The sequence below is a fragment of the Strongylocentrotus purpuratus genome, unplaced genomic scaffold (genome assembly GCF_000002235.5).
Source record: "Strongylocentrotus purpuratus isolate Spur 01 unplaced genomic scaffold, Spur_5.0 spur5_scaffold_5, whole genome shotgun sequence".
Taxonomy (NCBI): Eukaryota; Metazoa; Echinodermata; class Echinoidea; order Camarodonta; family Strongylocentrotidae; genus Strongylocentrotus; species Strongylocentrotus purpuratus.
The window spans coordinates 12,926,567-12,948,728 of record NW_022145611.1 but is presented as its reverse complement, the minus strand read 5'-3'; the positions used below and the strand labels follow the sequence as shown (position 1 = coordinate 12,948,728).

General features: G+C 37.8%; 1 protein-coding gene and 1 long non-coding RNA gene across 3 annotated transcripts; both read left to right on the top strand.

Annotated features, from left to right (window-relative positions):
* The first annotated feature begins 475 nt into the window (after positions 1–475).
* On the top strand, positions 476–19,867 carry LOC580267 (monocarboxylate transporter 6). 2 transcript variants are annotated; one of them, XM_030999447.1, is made up of 6 exons: positions 476–546; positions 2,440–2,664; positions 3,646–3,789; positions 16,217–17,294; positions 17,802–17,965; positions 18,625–19,867. In XM_030999447.1, exons 2-6 carry the CDS (start codon positions 2,478–2,480, stop codon positions 18,786–18,788), a joined length of 1,737 nt encoding a protein of 578 aa, XP_030855307.1. In that variant the 5' UTR covers positions 476–546; positions 2,440–2,477; the 3' UTR covers positions 18,789–19,867. The 2 variants fall into 2 exon arrangements, with proteins under 2 accessions (XP_030855307.1, XP_011668954.2); XM_011670652.2 differs by lacking the exons at positions 16,217–17,294; positions 17,802–17,965; positions 18,625–19,867 and adding exons at positions 4,414–5,548; positions 6,264–6,427; positions 6,920–7,696.
* On the top strand, positions 11,364–15,373 carry LOC105445167. Its single transcript, XR_004066653.1, has 4 exons — positions 11,364–11,609; positions 12,486–12,551; positions 13,763–13,987; positions 15,234–15,373. It is a non-coding gene; the product is annotated as an uncharacterized LOC105445167 (long non-coding RNA).
* Positions 19,868–22,162: the final 2,295 nt, after the last annotated feature.

Here is a 22,162-nt window from a genome sequence, read left to right as displayed (position 1 = left end):
ACCCTTTTTTAGGGCCCGGTCGTAATACCCCGAGCAGGGGGAGGGTTTGGAGGTGGGTGCCCCCCCCCCCCACCCCCCAGCGTAGAGAATTTTGGCTGATACTGTAACTAAGCGTAAATATATATATATATATGCAATATCTATAAATTACAATTCTTCGTTTTGACGTTATATCCTTTTGAAGGTCCCCCCCCCCCCCCCCCAAGAAAAGGCCCAATCTGACTGGGAGGGTTAATATAATACCTCGGCTCGGCCCTCGATCGATTCAGCTCCTAGCTTGATCGGCTTTCATCTCTAACATACCGGTAGGCCAAAGTCCAGTGTATCGATGCATGAAAACATTATCTCTCATTCAGCTAGCAAGCAATCAGGTACACTGTATATTATGCAACAGTTTCAGGATAATTCCATATACCTGTGTGCAATTTTCAATCTATTCTTCCCTTATCACTTGGCCTCATTTTATTACCGTACACACAGATCGAGTATGAGGGCTGTCTGGCAAAATCTTGGTTCTATGTTTTACAGAAGAGACAGAAATATCAGGTAAGACAAGTGATTTTGATTTTATACTCTGAAGAAGAAAAAAATTAGAGGATTGGATTTGGTTGAATATAGATTTGTTTTCTCTTTCACTTCAGATTTATTATACTTTTCTAACGACACGTATAGTATATGTAGGTTGTATAGCAAAATAAATACCGATGTATACCCAAACGTTGTGTGTTATTATTACTCCAGTTCTGGTAGGCTACCATTTTCGGTACTCATAGCATTCAAGGAATCCCTTCCTACCAGTGCTCATCTAACACTTGGATGGAAAGAGGCAAATGTAATGTCTAGCCAAAGAACATTAGGGCTCTGGCGGGACATGCTCCGCAAAACATGTGATTAACAGTCTGACGATGTATCCACTAGACCTCGACAGCTCTTCGTAGAAGAAAATTTTAAAGGTAAAGACCAGTATTGGAAACGCCCCAATTTCAAAAAATGAAATGGAAGCTCTTATTACCAATCATGTGAAAGAATATGTTTTGACTAATACATGATGATAACATTTTTGCCAGGAAACCGCCTACGTACTAAATATATTTGGTAAATTAGTTTACCTACATGGTCTGTGAGAGATAAACGCATGTGTCGCGCACGTGTGCGTATTGTCCCATATACATCTTTCTGTGTACAGTGCTTGTAACTTTACGAAGACTGCATGGGCCAAATTTCTTATCATTTTGATGATTCCAGAACCTTGCAGTACACACCAATACTTATATGCTAGAGGATCAACCTTTTCTGATCGATTCCACAACGTTTCTTTCACAATGCAATCGCATGACCATAACTGGTCTTTACCTTTAAGTAATTGCGACACCATTTTCTGTGTTTCTGTGGATCGAAGAATATGTCTGCGGGTGAAAAGACATCTCCTAAAGATATAAAGTTTAAAAAGTCTGTATATGCTTGGGCACTTTTTGATATTAATGAAAGGGAAATATCTTGCTATAGGTCGGGAAAGTGGAGGAATGCCCCTCCCCCTACACACACACGCACACGCACACACACACGCACACACCCACACACATACACACAAACACACACTTTTTCATTTTTAAGCAATTTTGTTTTATTTCTCCAAATGTGTAATACAAACCATGACATACAATTGAATAAAATAAACGTGTTCAACACACACGTACGCACGCACACGCACGCGCACACACATACACACACACACGCACACACACCAATCCAGCCTCTGCCGCACTGGTCACGTGGACCAATTTCCTTCCGATATTTATATCGCTTGATATTTTAAGGCTCATGCCCAAATTGTCTCTCCGATTCGGAAGTTTAGTTGTTTGGACATTGGCGAGGCCCAAACAGACTTGGTTCATACACTGAAAAAAGTACATGCCCCATTATCAATGTTATCTATGGCTACAGTAGCTATTTGTTGTTAATAAATTAATAAAACATCACTAGTATCAAAGGAAACTGGTCCAACTACTTTTATTTCCACATTGCTGATTATGGGGGTGGTATATTTATCAACTCGTTGGTAATTGCATTCTCTCTTTCCCTCTCTCTCTCTCTGCCCCTCCCCCTCTTTCTCCTCTGCATTTCTCTCCCTCCACACAATTTGAACGATTCCATATAATCCCACGCACCCCTTAAAAATTCTTTAATGCCTTGGAGCATCGTTCAAGATCTATTTATGCCAAAAAATACGAGGAAGGGAAATCGCTTCTTGGAGAAAAAAGGGGGTGCGATTGTGCAAAAATGTGCAAAAATTCTGACATTTCTTTATGTGACCAAGAATCATGAATAGACCACCTCGCTTCATGTATATAAGGTGAACGTTTGTCAGAATATTGGTAACTTAAATATTCTTCTTCTTCATAGAAATATAATTTTTGCATTTGCTTTTTCCATTATTAGAACGACATTACCAAGAAGTACAACTCCCTAGCTGAGAGATGGAGAAGGGACACAAAGTACGCCGTTGGTTTGTTCTACTGTGTGCTCACATGAGCATGGTCATCTTCGCAGGAACCTACCGTTCTCTTGGAGTATTTCTAGTGGAATGGAAGGACTATTTCAACACTACCTCGACCGAAATCAGTGCAATCATTACCGTGTTAGCAGCATCAGGACTTCTCTCTGGTGAGAACATTTGGCATCTTTCGGGATCGGGGCAGTACTAAAATACTGTGTGCTCCAACATGTATTGTTTGAGGAACATCCAGTTCACAATTATTACATATTAACCATGGAACCTGCAGAATCAATAATGTCTTTAAGATCATAGGGTTAGGGTAAGGTACAGTGCTGGGTCCAGGTTTGAAGTAAGGAATGATGTTGGTAGGAAACTAACACGGAGCACTACTTGTTGAGGAAACAGATGTCGTGCAACCCAATATTGTGGTATCAATACGGTTTTCAACTCGAAATGCCTTGCTAAAGAACATAACATGGTTGCAAGACTTTCATGTTTCCACTTAAGGACATTATCAATATCTGACTAGAAATCACGTTTACATTACATAATACCCAACTGTTATGTTTGTCACATCAACAGATGACACATCAGGCCAATGTGGATGATTTTGTTTTATTATCGAAAGGCTCAACGATTGTTTGTTTGATTTGAATTTCGGCAAAGAAAATTCGCCTACCGATGCTTATGACGAAAACATGTATATAAACATAATAGGTCACATAGTTATACTTACAAATTAAAAATGATAACTCTATAACATTTGTTTTTGTTTATGATTTTATTTCATTTCATTTCATTTCATTTCATATTTCATTTTAAGTCATTTCATTCATATTAAATTTGTTTTTCTTTGGCGAGTAAGCTCTATAAGGATAGATGATGTGCGTGTACGCGTAATGTGGAATATACATTGGTCGAAGGACCGACCTTTAACGTAACCTTCCTCAAGACGTGACTCACTTTCGAACCGTGTTCTGTCAGAGTCAGAGAGATGACCGTAACGCTACACCAAATGACACCTCATGTGTGACATAATTTTGTAAACTTTTTTCTAGGTTCTTCAGTAGCATGTGCCCATATTTTTCTAATAAAGTTTTGTTCCTTTTAATTGTAAGATGATTATATCACTTTACTTTCCCCGACAGGGATTCCATCTGGCATTGTGATTACCAGGTATGGGTGTCATTACGGCAGTCTTCTTGGAGGCATAGCATTCGTCAGCGGAACAGTCACAAGTGTTTTTGCCCCCAATCCTCTTGTTCTCTGCTTCACGATGGGTTTCGTGACAGGTTGGTATAATCATCAAGCTCACACCATTATGACATAAATGCTGGAGGCAAACAAGGCCTTATTTCATGTTAACTAACACGAACATTAAATGGGCTATTGTTAATTTTTTGTAAAGTGCTAAGGTGTTTGATTTTCGCACTTACCACTTGTTCACGAAGTATTCGATATACGAGAAAGGGAAGTTGTTTCTCGAAGAGGAAACATGATGAAGAATGTATCCTCTGAAGCTGAAATGTACATTTCAGAAATACATACAATGCATTCTGTTTGTCTTTAAGTTGAGTTGTCTTACAATCGTTAAGAAACTGCATGATTGGAAGATGAAAAGGCCGTAACCTTTTCCCCCTGACTTAGTCTCCGGACTAATATCCATGTTTAACTTTGTTCATAGCATGGTACTTAAGCAATATCAAAATCAAAACGATCAATCTGTTGATGTTCATGACTAATGAAGTCACAACTCCAAATATTTTTCCCTAAGTGCGCTACATGTAAGTAATACGCGTGTGCTCATTTATGTGCGTGCGTGTGTGTGGGGTGTATGTGGGTGGGAACCTAAGCACATAATTCTGTTCATTAACAAATGAATTGCGCTCTTTTTCAATTTGTCCTCCTTTCCTAAGGTCTGGGGATCGGAGCGGTGAGAAATTCTGCTGTAGTGGCCATTGCACAAGTTTTCAAGAAGGGCTTTTCGCGAGCAAATGGTATAGCATTGGCTGGCGCGAGCATTGGTATGATGTTAGTTCCTCCCCTTCTCCAGCTTTGCATAGACCAATATGGATGGCGAGGGGCACTCCTCATTTTAGTCGGCATACAAATGCATCTTTTCATCGTTGCCCTGATATTCCGACCGCCACAAAGGGTAAATGTGCCAGAAGAAAATCAAACTAAGTCAAGGCCGGCTGTCCGTGGTGGCAAGAATGAAACCAAAGAACACGAACTAGAGCCCCTGAGAGGTGTACATGGTGACAATAGCAAAAGCACTTGTTCAGACGTGACTTTACACCTTTCATCTGCTAAAGATATATCTCAATCGGTGGATGAGAAACAAAAGTTGAACACGGGTGATGATATGACAGCTCATAGTCATGTTGATACGGAACCTGATAAAACAAAAACTGATCATGATGAAATTCAGAAAACCACAGAAGATGATCATGAGATAGACACGGAACAAAATTGTCTAGGTGTCGCACAATCGCCAAAGATAAACGGAGATTGTGAAGGCGTCGCAAAATTTTGTACCAAAGAGATTGATATAATTGAGCGAGATGGAACAGAAGTTTCGAATAAAAGACATGGACCTTCTCATGAACACTCTGGCTTGAAGGAGAATGAATTACTCATGAACTTGAGCGATGAAGTAAGAATCAACGAACCTAACGGTGATGGTCCATCCGCTCCTTGTGCTTCCAACCGACGTCCGTCTCGTCTCCAGAGAGGTCTCCATTTCTCAGGACTTAGTCTCTTCTGCAATAACGTTGGATTCTGCTTACTCAATCTGTGTCAGATCATGATTGGTCTTTGCTACACAGGAATCTTAACCCACCTTGTGGCCAGTGCCGTATATGACGGCATTGATCAGCAGTCCGCATCGTTTCTCTTGTCTGTCTTTGGTATCGGCAATTTAATTGTGCGGTTGGCTAGTGGTTGGCTGGTAGAACTACACTTTCTTTCTCCAGAACATCTCTATGTCCTGGCTGTGGTCGCCTTTGGAGCCACTATGATCGTGAGCAGAGCTTGGAGTTCATATGAATGGTAGGTATACCGGTGTCTTCTAGCAGTTCTACGTTTTTATTAAAACTCTCTTGTTTTCATCACCCGGGGGCAGCAAAGCCGATAATGGAGGTAAAGGAAGCACAATGCTCTTATTTTTTTGACCACACGACAAAAATGAAAGATTGGGTAAAAAGTCTGATTTGTGGGCTTTCCAAACCATCATTTAATTGAAAATTAATTTCACCCACAAAATATAATTTTGGTTATAAAAAAAGAGCGATTAGTACAGGTATTAATCTGTATTATATTCTTCGTAAAGCAACAACTATTTTTGTCTAGAGTTAATGAGACATTTCCTGTTTTTCATTTTTGTTTAAATATTAGAAATACATATTATGAGGATAAGTGGTACATTTGTGCTATAAATGGAAAAAGAAATGAGTTCCCAGTCAGATGGCTTATCCTATAGCATGTATTTGAATAATGTATACAAGTAGCTTCTTTGTCTCTATATACAATACAAAGTTGGGAGAGTTATTCTAGACACAGTTCTTCCTACTTTCCTAAATAATTCAGGTGACTACTTCTCATCAAACAAAGAACTCAGCCACAAGTCTCTCGACCGTCACAACAAGCCTGGTAGTGAGGAGAACATTTCACAATCATTAAAAACATTATTATGTTTTACTTTCTCTCTAAATACGATTCTTACAAAATCATACATCTTTATTTCTTCTCCTCCTACATGTACTAGGTATGTAGTCGTCGCCATTTTATTTGGACTTTCATCAGGGCTTTTCAGAACACTGGACTCTGTTGTTCTTAAAAGATACGTGGGAATGAAATACTTTGCCAGAGCTATAGGGGTCTTCTATGCTTTCTCCGGTGTTGGTGACCTAATTGGTCCCGTTTTTGCAGGTAGGTCTATGCAAAAAGGAACACTTACTTTATCAGAAGTCTCTAAGCGCTCTACAATAATGCAGCATAATTACCCTGGCTTCAGCAGTGCAGCTGTAACGCGCGCTGCGTTTCAAGGAATAAATTCCTACCAGGTACCCATTTACTTCACCTGGGTGGAGTGTGAAAAATGGAGATCAATGTCTTCCAAAGGACATTAGTGCCGCGGCGGGACTCGAACCGTGGACCTTTTGATCGACAGTCCGAAAACCCGAAGCGTTACCGCAATCGGACACTTAACCACTCGTCTGCTAAGAACAAGAAGGGCAATAACTGAATCTTCTCCAACACAGACTGAGTTAGTGTCCTTTTGGATTCAAACAGACTGGCCTGTCTTGGTAATGGACATGAAGATAGATATTTTCGTGTAGCCAACCATCTGTTCATACCTGGTACTTAAACATATACCGTATATGATAAAAGACAAAATATTGATTTTGATTTTCTCTTCAGGTGCGCTATATGATGCAAGCAACTCATACGACCTACCTTTCTATGTGGGTGGATCAGTTCTCATTGTATCATCTGGTCTCTTACTCCTGGAACCACCTCTTCGACGACTCAAGGAGAGACGGCAGGCAAGGTCAAGAATAGATTCGGATGAATCTGCAGTTTAAAAAACAAAGATGTGCAATAAATAATATCATTGCTGGGCCCTCAAGGCGAACGTTTTTACTAAGTCTACTGATAAGGTTATCCGGGGTAACAAGGTATGCGTACCCGAGAATGTAGGTTGGAGGTAGCTTGAACAATCGCCTCCCCATATTTCAGGGCCTCCTCGCAAGAGAAAGAAAAGAGTGCCGTATAGATGTAAAGTTTCAACTATTGCAAGAACCTCGATTTTCTTGTTTATAGTTAGTGATTTTTGACCCCTCTAAATGGTTTACCCTTTTAAGACAAGCAAAATAGAGGAACAATATGTGAAATAATTTTGATGTATATGGTAATCTATAATTGGCCTTATTTGTTTTCTTATGCTCGCAAATTGATGCATAGTATTACAATATTTCTTGTTCTCTACAATTCATCGACCACAAAGCTCTGAATTGGGGCGGGGGGCTGAGGGCATGCAGGTGTTACCTCTACAAAAAAAGAGGGTAATTAGTTTTCCTGCCCCCCAGCAAGACGAAAAAGTAATTTGAGATCAATCATTTTGTAGCAAAGTAGAAGAGAATTATATTTATAGCGCTCTAAAATACTGTACAAAGTTTCAACTAAAACTCTAAATGTTCTCACACGCCCCCCCCCCCCCCGCATATTGAAATAATCATTATTTCAATTCAATTCAATTCAATTTCATTTCAGTCAGTTAAAAAGATAACGTTACATATAACAATCACATACATAACATAAAAATACACATTAAGAACGTATTTGACGAGGACGTAAAATAAACTGAATAGGTTGCAACCTGAAAAGACACATAATCCTTGTATAAAAAGTTGGCCCTTTTTTATGAAAAAAAGAAGAAATATATTCGTTACCAAAATTATACAATACACAAATCAAGACAAATAAGATATGTCTTGAATTCAAATGATCATTGCAATTTACTCAAAATATATTCCGTTTAAATCCTAAAAATCCTAAAATAATTTTAGCCCGAAAGTCAGTAAGACATCATGGACCCCATAAACCAGATGTTTGGAACTCCTTACAAAACTCCATAAGGCATTGTTCATCTCTCTATTCTTTTAAAGCATCTCTCTAAAAAAATCTTATATCGAAGTATCTGCATAACTGTTTTCAATATGCAGTAGGCAATTATCATTAATATCTCAAATTTTGGTCACATTGCAACTCATCTTTGCAAATTTCGTATTCTATTCCGTATTCTCGGTTTCCTTTATCAAAAAGACTACTTTTGTTTCCACTCCACCATACAACACATAGCTACGTGCACATCATAGAGATAGTAGTATATATCTCTATGGTGCACATCCACTATTCGCTACACACAAACACGCACGCTCGCGCGCACATTCACACACACGCGCACACGCACACACACACACGCACCCACACACAATATACACTCACACCACACGCTCACAAACTCATACACAAAGATACATTTTTTTTATTTTAAGTTTTACCTTAAGATTTTTATTTTGAGGCCGCCATCCTAGTCAAGCAGTCAAGCATCTCTTATGATTGCGGTCTTTGCACTTTTTCAACAGATAGTTCGGATAATAATTACCTTTAATTTGTAATAATACATTATAGAAATATTAAATTTCGTTATTACATGTACATAATTATGTTTTTTTTTTTTAAATTGACATAAAGTTTTATTGTTTGTTTATTTTGTATTATACCTTATATTTATATGTTCTTTGTTATTCAGTTATTATATTTGGAAAAATGCAAACATTAAAATCAAATCATATCAAATACATTTACACTAGCAGAATTATGTATGTAATGAGGAAGAGTGTTCCACAGAAACGGTCCTTGGAAAATAATTATTATTTAAGACAGAACAGTAGAAATCCAGTCTACGCCAAGGCCATAGTAATTTGGTGTTTGGGGTTCTTCAGTGGATGGAGGGGGGGGTGCAAACTCATTTTAATGACGAATGTTTCTTATCATTGTTCATACTTGTCTCAAGCGTGTGTGTGGGGGGGGGGGGAGCGGGATGATACTTAACGCCGTTTCGTTAACGATCAGCCATGCATCAAGTCTTTCGTCTTCTTTAATTTGTGCATGGCTGATCGTCAACGAAAAAGAGTTAAGTCTTTTGTCAAATCTATTTGTTGCTGCGGCAGGCAGCCAGTGAAAACGAGCTCGTTTAATCAAATTATGGAAATGCAAACTTTTGTGATTCGGAGCTCATTTTTCCTGATTGAGTTCTCATATGAAAGGGCAGAAATTGAACTTTCTAGAAATGTGATTTTCTCTTCGAAATTCAGATACCGCCCGCCAAATGACTTGTTGGCTTCCTCTCTTCAAATTTGTTTTAATCACTCATGCATGGAATATGCATCATATGAGTTGCATCAAATGAAAGAGGAGGATCTAAGCTTTACAAACATGTGTCATTTATTAATTATAATTGTGATCAAGTTATGATAAAACATCGATAATTCTCGGTTTCGTTTTTTCTGGGACGCACTATATATATATATATATATATATATATATATATATATATATATATATATATTTATTTATATTTTCATACCGATCTAGTTTTTGAAAAATTCTATCATATTCTATATTGATGTAAAGCGCTCTGAAACAACGGTAAGTTTTTTTAGAGCGCTATGTAATTATTGTACTGTATTTTAAATACAAATATTATAAATATATAAATTGTCATAATGTCATGAAAACCATAACCCACACAGACTGAATGTTCCGTAGATGATCCAAATGTGCAACTTGAAATAAATTTGGACATGGTATATCATCTCAATAACAAGTCGCGTATAATATAAATTCACCTTTGACTCATGAAATAAAATGTGTCCCTGCCCATTTCTCTTTCTTTCAATATTTTTTCTTTCCATCTTCAGCTTTCACTTTCTCAATCTTTATATCATTTGTTATCTCTTCTTCTTCTTCTTCTTCCACTTCTTCTTCCTCTTCTCCCTTCCACCTCTCGTTCCAGTATTTTTTTTTGTTGGGGGGGGGGGTAGAGGGGGGGGGGGGGGCAGTGAGAGTGGTATTACGCTGGAGCCTGTTTCTCAATCCAAACACCTTTTCCACACATTTTAATTGCTTTTGTACTAGAATATGTTTACTGTTGTGTTGCTGCCTTTTGGCACACTAATCATTCTGTTTACATGATCATGAAGTAAAATGTCATCGTAGGGAGTGCAGCATATACTATATACTATTAACCACTTTCAGTTTAAAAAAAAAAAGCATAAATAGGTTGAATCGGTTTGGGGTAGGGGCCGGAGGGGGGGGGGCTGACATATGTGATTAGTGTATATATCATTATATTCATTATAGTTACCGGTACATATTTTTTTGTCGACAATGATCTCGCTACTCATCACACTCTTGGATTGTTACTTTTTTCAGGACTTTCCCAAAGTTTAATAGCAATATCATGGAATGTACAAAATATATAGATATGAAATAATATCATGTTTGACATTATAGTCACCCTAAAATAAGGATAATCCTAAAAATATCTAAATGAGTTTTTCATAATATGAACATACAAGAAATTTAGTACGCTTTGACTCATGTCAGGAAAATTAATTATTTGTTATCTCTGACAAAAGAAAATTCTATGCACAATGCACAATTGCACAAACTACAATCATAAGTTCAAGCTTGGTTCCAACGCTATATATAACTGACCCTAGCCATGACCCTAAACCTAAAAACAAACAAAAAAGAAAAACTGTCGGTGTTTGATTCACCGGTTTTTCTGAGAGTGAGCATTTACACTACAAAAAACGGTAGCATTTCTGCAGGTATTTAAACAAAAAACACTCCAAAGGTCGGGTTTTTCGTCGTGTTTATGGGTATACAACTTCCAACAATTAAGCGGTGTATAAATGCCCTGGTCGATTGATAATTTCGTGTTCCATGTTGCTTGACACATTTTAGGAAGAAATCGCACTGTGGTGTTCGAGTATTGTTTCATAACAATAATTATTGTATGTACATGTATTTTGTTCAGAGTATTATATTATTTGCCATCTCTCTCTCTCTCTCTCTCTCTCTCTCTCTCTCTCTCTCTCTCTCCCCCCCCCCCCCCCCCCCCCCTCCCTTCCTCCTATAGCGCTCCCTCTATCTCTCCATTAAGTCAGGATCTTGATTTTTATGCTTCCCTCTGTTTCTGTTTGTCTCTCCCTTTTCGTTGTATCTCCCGCTTTGGCCCCGCTTTGACAATTTGTCTCCCCATCTTGATCCTTCCCCCATTCTAGCGTCAGCTCAACCGAGAACTGACTCAAGATGCCGAATTGGTGACAATTATAGAGTCTGTAACTGCAGACTAAAAGATAAGGGGAGGGGCTTGTTTTATCCGGGTAAACAGCCCAGGCTCGGATGGACCTTGATGTAAAGAAAATCCGCAGTTCATGTATTTTCAACTTCAAAGAGTAAATGCAGATGGATAGGAAAAAACACCACACAATACCGGAAATTACCGAATAGCATGCACGGTTGCAGATAACCCATGGTGAGTGCATGCATGTTGTGAATACGTTGTAGACATTGCGTTGTACTACATACAATACATGTGTATATATGTCATTCCATGAAAATGTACCACTGCCATCATATACTCATAGTTTAACTTAGCGCCTTACACTTACATGCATGCTTGTTTAATTAGTCTACATGCATCTCGGGATTGTGAATTATTATAGGTATGGGTATGCTGTATACTATAGTAATGTATAACCAGGGAGATGTAGTGCAAGACTTGCTAAGTATGATGAAATGTGTATGCTTGTAATGAGATATATTATGTGAGTTAACGCATTTAGTTAACCATGTTATTGCTAAGTCCTAGTGTTTGTACTTACTGTATGTGTTTCTATCCAATAGGATTTTAGTGGGAGGGGGGGGGGGGTGCACACATTATATTACTGTAGGTGGACTCTTTTGTAGTTTTGATGGCCTGGCTGTATAGCCCCCTAACCCAAACAGCTAGGGGAAGGGGAACTGAAGGTGGGTGTCCCCCCTCCTCCCACTGCCCCTCCCAGCATAGGGAAATTGCAATTCTTTGTAATTGAGGCTATATCCTTTTGAAGGTGCCCCGCCCCCTTCCTGTTAATGCACCCCTTCCCACTTTGAATGCCATATGCTGCCCCTGACTGATCAACCTCTGCCTCGATTCAGCTCATAGCTTTATCAAGTTTCATCTCTGAAAGCGAATGATAACATACCGGTAGGCCAAAGTCCAGTGTGTCATTGTCTCAGCATGAAGACATTATCTCTCATCCACCTATTATAATAGCAAGCAACAGTGTCATAATATTGCCATATATGCCTGGGTGAAATTTCCAATCTATTCTTCCCTTATTACTTGGCCTCATTTTATTACACACAGAGTATGCATGAGGACTGTCTGGCAAAATCTTGGTTCTATTTTTTACAGAAGAGACAGAAATATCTGGTAAGACAAGTGAATTTTGATTTTATACTCTGAAGAAGAAAAAATGAGAAGATTGGCTTTGGTTAAATATAGATTTGTTTTATCTAGCTTTTATTACATTATACTTTACTAATGACATGTATAGTATACAGGTACGTAGGTTGTATATAGCAAAATAAATATAAACCCAAAAGCTGTGTGTCCGAACCAGGCGCGTATGCAGGGGGGGGGGGTGGGGGTGTTTGGGGGGTTAACCCCCCCCCCTTTGGTATTTTTATGTGTATAAACCCCCCTAAAAAAAAAATTAAAAAAAAATTATTCCCATGGCTGACCTAAAAAAGGTGACCTTACTCCCCCCCCCCCCCCCCCAACGGAGCAAAATGTCAAATTTTCAAATTTCGAGACCAAAAAAAAAAAAAAAGTGTCCTCTCCCCCCCCCCCCCCCGCTTATTCAGCGGCTGGCTGAGTCGAGTACGAAATTATCGGCCCGATTTGAAAATGTTAAAACCCCCCCCCCCCCCCCCTTGAAAAAATCCTGTGTACGCGCCTGGTCCATACAGTTGATTTAAAATAGCAATTTGAAGATGTATACAGGCAACGATGAATAAAGCTTCTTAAACTTATGTTGGAAAATACTATAAAAGACAAATATTCATGATGATTAGTGCTATTTGATTTATATTTTCTCTTAAATCTGAAGGCAAAAGAGAAGTCTTAGTGTCTGGACACCAAATCATACATATTTTCAGATATTACCTCGGAATAGAATTATCTAGATAGACGGCGCTATAGAAATGCCTATTATTATTATTATTATTACCTGTAGGCTGTATTGTTTTACACGATACAATGCACTATTTATTTTCTTTGTTTAAAGGAAGAATTGTAGACAGTAGCTTGAATTTTTTTTTAGTCGGAGTAATGTGGTATACTGATGAAGGCTCTTGACTCTCATACAAGAAGTTCTGGATTCGATCCTTCCTTAGCGCTTACATCCTTAATGAGACAAGGTGTTAATTCTCCCAACATTATGCCACTCTATATCCAGGTGTACAGGTAGCTGGCAAGAAGAACGATTAGACCACCTCGCTTCATGTATACAAGGTGAAGGCTCGTCAGAATATTGGTAACTTAAATATTCTTTTGGGGAGGGGGGGGGGGCTTAAAGCGTATGACGTTACTCTCTTCTTATTCTTTTTTTTCATAGAATTTTTTTTTTTAACCATTCTTAGAACGCCATTACCAAGAAGTACAACTCCCTAGCTGAGAGATGGAGAAGGGACACAAAGTACGTCGTTGGTTTGTTCTACTGTGTGCTCACCTGAGCATGGTCATCTTCGCAGGAACCTACCGTTCTCTTGGAGTATTGCTAGTGGAATGGAAGGAGTATTTCAACACTTCCTCGACCGAAATCAGTGCGATCATTACCGTGTTAGCAGCATCAGGACTTCTCTCTGGTGAGAACATTTGACATCTTTCACTTTCAGTATGGTCAGGGCAATACCAAAATACAGGATGCTCCAACATCTATTGTTTTTGGAACATCCAGTTCAGTGTCCAAGAATTTTACCCCCTATTAATGGTTTTTTGACAACTCTGATGCCAGCGAATTATGACATACTACACTTAGAATCTGCGGACCATAATGTCTTTAAGATTATAGGGTCAGGGTTAGGTATAGCGTTGGGTCCAGGATTGAAGTTAGGAATTCTGTTGAAATTGTATTAAGCATTATAAGAACAACATTACCAAGAAGTGCAACTCCCTTACTGAGAGATGGAGAAGACAGCACAAAGCAAAGTAGGAAATTAACCCGGAGCATTAATATTGTTGTTGCAGAAAAAAATGACGTACAACTAAACATTGCAGAATTACTGCGGATTTAAGTCGAAATGCCTTGCTAAAGAACATAAAATGGTTACAAGACTCTCAATAAATCCACTCAAGGACATTGTCAATATCCTATTGACTAGAAATCATGTTTACATTAGATAATACCCAACTGTTATGTTTGTCGCTTCAACAGATGACACATAAGGACTATGTCAGTGATTTTTCTTTGAAAATCTTTGCGAGTGTCTTTACTTTGAATTGCGGCAGAGAGAAGTCTACAACTGATGCATTTCTTTTATAATTTATTTTATTTCATTTCACATTTCTTATTTCATTTCATTCCTATTTTATTTTATCTCTTATTCTATTTTAAATTCTATTTCATATCATTATTTCATTTCATTTCTTAAATCTTTCCATTTTTTATTTCATTTCATTCCATATTAAAGTTTTATCTCTTATTTCATATTTTAGTCTTTTCCATTTCATTTCTTATTTAATTTCATTCTTTATTTCATTTCCACTTCATTTTCTTATTTCATCTCATTTCATTTCATTTCTTATTTCATTTCATTTCATTCCTTATTACATTCCATTTTCTAATTTCATTCATTAGAAGTAATTTGGAATTTGCATTGGTCTGGGGACCGACCTTTAACGTCACCTTTTGAAAGACGTGACTAAGTTTCGACCCCTGGTCTGTCAGAGTCAGAGAGCTGACTATACCGCTAGACCGAATCACATCTTATGTGTAACATAATTTTGTAACCTTGTTACAAGGTTCTTCAGAAGTATGTACCCATATTCCTCTAATGAAGGTTTGTTCCTTTTCATTGTAAGATAATTATATCACTTTACTTCCCCCTACAGGGATTCCATCTGGCATTGTGATTACCAGGTATGGGTGTCATTACGGCAGTCTTCTCGGAGCCATTGCCTTCGTCAGCGGAACAGTCGCAAGTGTTTTTGCCCCCAATCCTCTTGTTCTCTGCTTCACGATGGGTTTCATAACAGGTTGTTAATGCTTAAGCTCCCATCATTATGACATTAATGCTGGATGCAAACAAGGCCTTATTTCAATTGTGCTAATTAATCAAAGACACTCAAACATGTGAATACTCAGGACATGCCTGAGCACATGTGCAAGGTTTCAGGTTTGTCCAAAAACCATTGTCGATGTAACACCTGGGTAGCAAATTAATCAAATGCCCGTTGCGCCCAAGGCATCATTTTGACCGGTTGATTACCTAGATAGTCGAGCCTTTGCAAGGAAATTTGTGCAAGCGCCAGTTAATTAATATTTGTGCAGTGTCCATTGGCTTTCAACTTTTAAACTATGTCGCTCTAACATTAAGGTCTCTGAAGAATTTTTCTATCTCAGAAACTACTTTTTTAAATGAAAATACGAGAAGGGGAAGTAATTTCTCAAAAAAGAAAACATTTAGAAGAAGAATGTTTCCTCTTTCGCTGCAGTGTACGCTTCAGATGTACATACAAAGCATTTTGTGTGTCTATAAGTTGTGTTGTTTTACAACCATTAAGGAACTGCATGATTGGAAGAGGAAATGGCCATCATCTTTTTTACCCGACTTAGTCATAGGAATACTGTCCATGTATACTTTGTTTATAATTTGATACTGAAACAATAAGTTGTTCTCAAACCGGGAACTGAAAATCAAAACGTTCAGTCATTTGATATTCATTAATAATGAAATCACAAATCTAATTTAATAAGCGTGTGCCACTATATGTGCTTGCTTGTGTGTGGGGTGTATGTGTGTGAACTTTTGCACATAAATCTGTGCACTAACAAATAATTTGTGTTCTTCATCATTTTATCCTCCTTTCCTAAGGTCTGGGCATCGGATCGGTGAGAAATTCTGCTATAGTGGCCATAGCACAAGTTTTCAAAAAGGGCTATTCGCGAGCGAATGGTATAGCATTGGCTGGTGGGAGCATTGGTATGATGGTAGTTCCTCCCCTTCTCCAGCTTTGCATAGACCAATACGGATGGCGAGGAGCACTCCTCATTTTAGTCGGCATTCAACTGCACCTTTTCCTTGCTGCCCTTATATTCCGACCACCACAGAGGGGAAATATGCCAGAAGAAACTCAAACTATGCCAAAGCCGGTTGTCCGTGGCAGCAAGAATGAAAGCAAAGAACACGAACTAGAGCCCCTGAGAGGTGTACATGGTGATGATAGCAAAAGCACTTTTTCAGACGTGACTGTCAATCATTCATCAGCTAAAGATATATCTCAATTGGTGAATGAGAAAAAGAATGTGACACAGTTGAACTCTGGTGATGATATGACAGCTCATAGTCATGTTGATACGGAACTTGATGAATCCACTGACCATGACGAAATTCAGAAGGCCGCAGTAGATGATCATGAGAGAGACACTGAACACGGTTGTCTAGATGCCTCACAAACGCCAACGATTCTAAACGCAGAAAGTGAAGACGTCACAAAAAATATTACCAAAGAGAGCGATATAATTGACAAAGATGAAACAGAAGTTGTGAAATTAAGACATGGTCCTTCTCATGAACACGGTGATGGTCCGTCCGCTACCTATGCTTCCACACGACGCCCGTCTCGTGTCCAGAGAGGTCTCAGTTCCTCAGGACTTAGTCTCTTTGGCAACAACATTGGATTCTGCTTACTCAATCTGTGTCAGATCACGATTGGTCTTTGCTACACAGGAATCTTAACCCACCTTGTTGCCAGTGCTGTGTATGACGGCATTGATCAGCAGTCCGCATCGTTTCTCTTGTCCGTCTTTGGTATCAGCAATTTAATTGTGCGGTTGGCTAGTGGTTGGGTGGTAGAACTACACTTTCTTTCTCCAGAACATCTCTATGTCCTGGCTGTGGTTGCCTTTGGAGTGACCATGATCGTGAGCAGAGCTTGGAGTTCATATGGATGGTAAGTATACTGGTGCCTTCTAGCAGTAATATGTTTGTACTAAAACTTTCTTGTTTTTTTTCACCATAGGGCAACTAAGCTGATAAAGGGGGTATAGGAAAGCACAACGCCGTTACTTTTTGAATCCCACCATAAAAATTAATGATTGGGTTAATAGTTTGATATTGGGCTTCCAAACCATCATTTAATTCAAAATAAATCAGATATTTCTGTCATATGAGATCTAGTTTATGTTAAGTATATATCTAACTGCTCAGAAGAGATCAACCAACTTGTCTTTGTAATATTCTAGACACAGTTAGTCCTAGTTTTCTAAATGATTCAGGTGACTACTTCTCATCAAACAAATAATACAACCTTAATTCTCTCGACCCTCCCAACAACAAACGAGCCTGGTTGTAAGGAGAAACATTTCAATGTCATTAAAACTTATAATTATGTTTTACTTTCTCTCTAAACACGATTCTTACAAAATCATACACCTTTATTTTCTTCTCTTTCCACTAGGTATGTTTTCGTCGCCGCATTATTTGGACTTTCATCAGGGCTTTTCAAAACACTGAACCCTGTTGTTCTAAAAAGATACGTCGGAATGAAATACTTTGCCAGAGCTATAGGGGTCTTTTATGCTTTCACCGGTGCTGGTGACTTAATTGGTCCTGTTTTTGCAGGTAGGACAATGCAAAAGTGATGCTGATGTAAAGTAATGGAATTTAAGTTTAAAGATACTTTGTCCCTTTTGTAGCCAACATCAAATTCTGTAGAGCTTTGCGGGAATATTATGAATATGTCATGTATGTCCTATCTGTGAAATGGAAACATTAGCAGTGTCCTAGTTTTCAAATTATGCAAGGAAACCCGTTTACCCTCTAGACTTCACTGTCAGACACTATTGAGCGACTGACTGACTGACATCTTTTTTTCTTTGGTAATAACATACATAAAATGAGCTGTAACAGGTACATGACCAATTGTCTACAACAATAACCCACATATAGTGTGAAACCTCTGCACCAGCAAGGAGACCTTAAAGTATTGACAACTCCATATGATTCTACAAACCTGTGCCTACCTCGCAATGTTTGGAGTTGCGAATATTAAGCGGTAAAATGGAAAACGGGAAGTGCTCCCACAATTGATACTAATGACTCGTCTGCTGAGAGCCAGAAGGGCATTGACTAAAAATGTTCAAACAGAGTTAGTGCCCTTTTGGCTTTGAACAGACTGCCTGTCTTGGTGATGACATAAAGATAGATATTTTTGTATAGCCATAAACATAAACATAAACATATGATAAAAGACAAAATATTGAATTTGTTTCCCTCTCCAGGTGCGCTATATGATGCAAGCAACTCGTACGACCTACCTTTCTATGTGGGTGGATCAATTCTCATTGTATCCTCTGGTCTCTTACTCCTGGAACCACCTCTTACACGACTCAAGGAGAGACGGCAAGCAAGGTCAAAGATGGATTCGGATGAGGCTGCAGTTTAACAAACAAAGATGTACAAACTTATATCATTGGAGGGCCCTCAGGGAGAACAGTATTACTCCTGGCTTCCCATTTTAATAATGCTAATGCATTTGTATACAAATTTCTTTATTCCATTGTGTTTTAATTTCTCCCCTCTAAATTATGTCTTTCTCTACTGCTACGGTTTTTACATCTACAATGTATATTTTACCAGGAACCTATAATATACAAGCACTGCTTTTCAATAGAATTCCTCGCATTCTAATTAAATTATCAGTATTATTCTAAGCTCATTTTTTCGTTCCGTTCCGTGCATATGAGGTTTCAGACTACAATTCTATTCATTTTATTTTGAAAGTTAGAAATTATTGTCAAGCATTTTATGTTATTACATAACTTTTCTTCCCAATAATGATCAAATCAAATGTTTCTAATGTAGGCCTCATTTTTATTGATTTGAAAGGTTTTATTTTTATGGGATGAATGTTAAAATATTGTAATGGCAAAATAATGTAATGAAAGTAATGATGGATATAATGGTAATTGTTCAAATTATAATAATTTTATCCAGATATACCATATGTATATCATCTCATATTGTGAATTCTTATTCTGTTCTTTACTCTTTATTTTCCAGGATGCAGCCTGTGGGGGGGACATGCTTTTGAGGAATAGAAATTTCAATTGCTTTTGTCACCCCTGACCAGCAGATTGTATCCTTCTCTCTCTCCTCTCCACTTTCCTAAAACTGTTTGCATGTATTATGAAATTTCAATGTATAATCTGATTGTTATACTCATTGTATGATTTCCGATTGGTCAAATAAATATTACTGCTGCTAATAATAATAATATGAATTGAGTATCACTGAGACATGCTCATACTATACTACATGTATATACACAGTATATCTATATATATCATTTCTATTTCATATGTCTGCCTATATTTTTTTGTAAAATGTGGAACATATCTTATTAAAAGATCTACTGATAAGGCTACCCTATATAACAGGGTATGCATCCCCTATAATGTTAGGTGGGGAATAGCTAGCTATAAGAATCTCTATTCATGTATCACTACAAGAAATACTAAACTATGGCACTTGACATATCTATTTTATTTATGTGAAACCTTCAGCCCAGAAGAGCACCAACTTATTTTTGCAAGTTTTATTGTAAAATCCGGTACATGTGTCATATATTTCTATAGAGTACACAGGGTGCATATACTATATTTCACAGTTTACTTTCACTCTTTATATAAGGAAGCAATATTAAAGATAAACTCCAGTTCTGGTAATGCGATTGCATTGTGAAAGAAAAGGTGTGAAATGGATCAGAAACAGTTGATCATGTAGCATGTAAGTATTGGTGTGCACTACAAGGTTCTGTAGTCATCAAAATCATAATAAATTTGGCCGAGTCTAGGCTTGGTAAAGTAACAAGCACTGTACACAGAAAGCTATTAATGGGACAACACACATGGTGTCAGGGGGGGGGGGGCTTGTACTACCTTGATTTCCTTGTCTTTCTATGCTCATTACTCAGCCAGTATACATTTTCTTCAAAAATTGTTTGGCACGTGTCATTTATTTGTAATCTTGAACATTCAGTGTAAGTTTCATTTGATTCTGTGAGAATTAATTTTCTTTTTTTTTTACCAGAACTAGAGTTTATGTTGTATTTCACCATGTTGTATTTCACCTTGGAATTCCTCTAACATCTCAGGTCCATTGATTTTTCAGTGGATTAGATTGTGTCACTTTGGGCGTACATATACAGTATGTTATATTTTGGTAATTTGAATATTACGAATATATTGTCATAATGGCATGGTAATATTATAACTTGCAAACCTGAATGTTTTCTAAATGATTCAAATGCGCATTTTGAAATAAAATTAGACATGGTATACCATCTCAAACACAAGTCGTGTATGATATAGATTGATCCTTGACTTACATAAAATTAAATGCGTGTCCCTGCCCATCTCTCTTTCTATCTTCAGCTTTCTCTTTCTCAATCTTCATATCATTCTTGCTTTCTTCTCTGTCTTTCTCTCTTCCACCTCTCTTTCAAGCATTTTTTTTTTTTTTTTTTTTTTTTGGGGGGGGGGGGGGGGGGGAGGTTAATGCTGTAGCCTGCTTCTCAATCCAAACGCCCTTTCCACACATTTTTAAATGCTTGTGTATTAGAATATGTTTACTGTTGTTTTGCTACTTGTCAACCCAGTGCAGCCTTTAGTGCTTCTTAGATACGATATTGATTTTAAAGTGACTCAGTATTGTTGAAGGTTGATGAAAAAATTGCGTAATTTTGGTATGAAATGTTACTTATTATATTCCTTCTACTATACTAACCCTCTTACAGGCAAAAGATCCCGGAAAAATTCTCAAACCACAAAGATATTTACAGTTTTCTTTGAAGGTGTCAATGTACGACACCCTCTAACAGTGATTAACAGTAAATTCTCCCAGCCATTTTTGAATTTTCTCAACCGTTTTTCCATGAAAATAAGCCTAAGACAGGCTTTTAAAAATCTGTAAACACTCAAATGTCTGAAATGGTATTTAGAGCCAATTCATTGCTTTGAGGGGATTTCAATTCACCTCAAATGTAATTAAATTGTAATAATGTATAGTTGGGAGAATTAAGGAATTGATCAGATAAGATCAGATCAATTATTCCCAGTTTGTATCGTTAATAATGGTCCGTGTTCACTCAAACTTTCAGATTATCTTTCATTGTACATCTAGCATTGAAGTCACTACCTTAGCACCATTTCCTCTCAACTGAACAATGTTACAAAGTACCTTTAAAGTTGATATTTATTTACTTCCTACATTAAACTTATCACATGTACTATTAATCACTTTCAGTAAAAAAATAAAAGTGGTTTAATCAAGCATAAGTAAGCTCAGGGGCGTACGCAGGATTTTTTCAAGGGGGGGTTTTAAAATCGGGCCCAAAATTTCGCAACGAATCAGCTTTATTATTTTGCTCCCGAAAATTTTGAAAATCGCGTCGGCCGAAAAGTCACTCAGTGGGGGGGGGGTAAGCGGACACTTTTTTTTTTTTTTTTTAATAATTAAAAAAAATAAATAAATAAATAAATCAAAGGGGAGGGGGTTTACACACATAAAAATACCTAAGGGGGGGGGGGGGGGGGTGGGGGTTCAACCCCCAACCCCCCCCCCCCCCTGTGTACACGCCCGAGTAAGCTGCAAACTACTCTGTTTGGGGAGGGGGAGAGCTGCCACGTGTCACTAGTAAAAAAAAAAAATTAAAAGTACATTTCAAAATGATTTGGCTACTCATAACAGTCTTGGCTGGTTACTTTTTGCAGCACATCCCCAAAGAGTTTGATAAAACTATCATGGAATGTCAATATA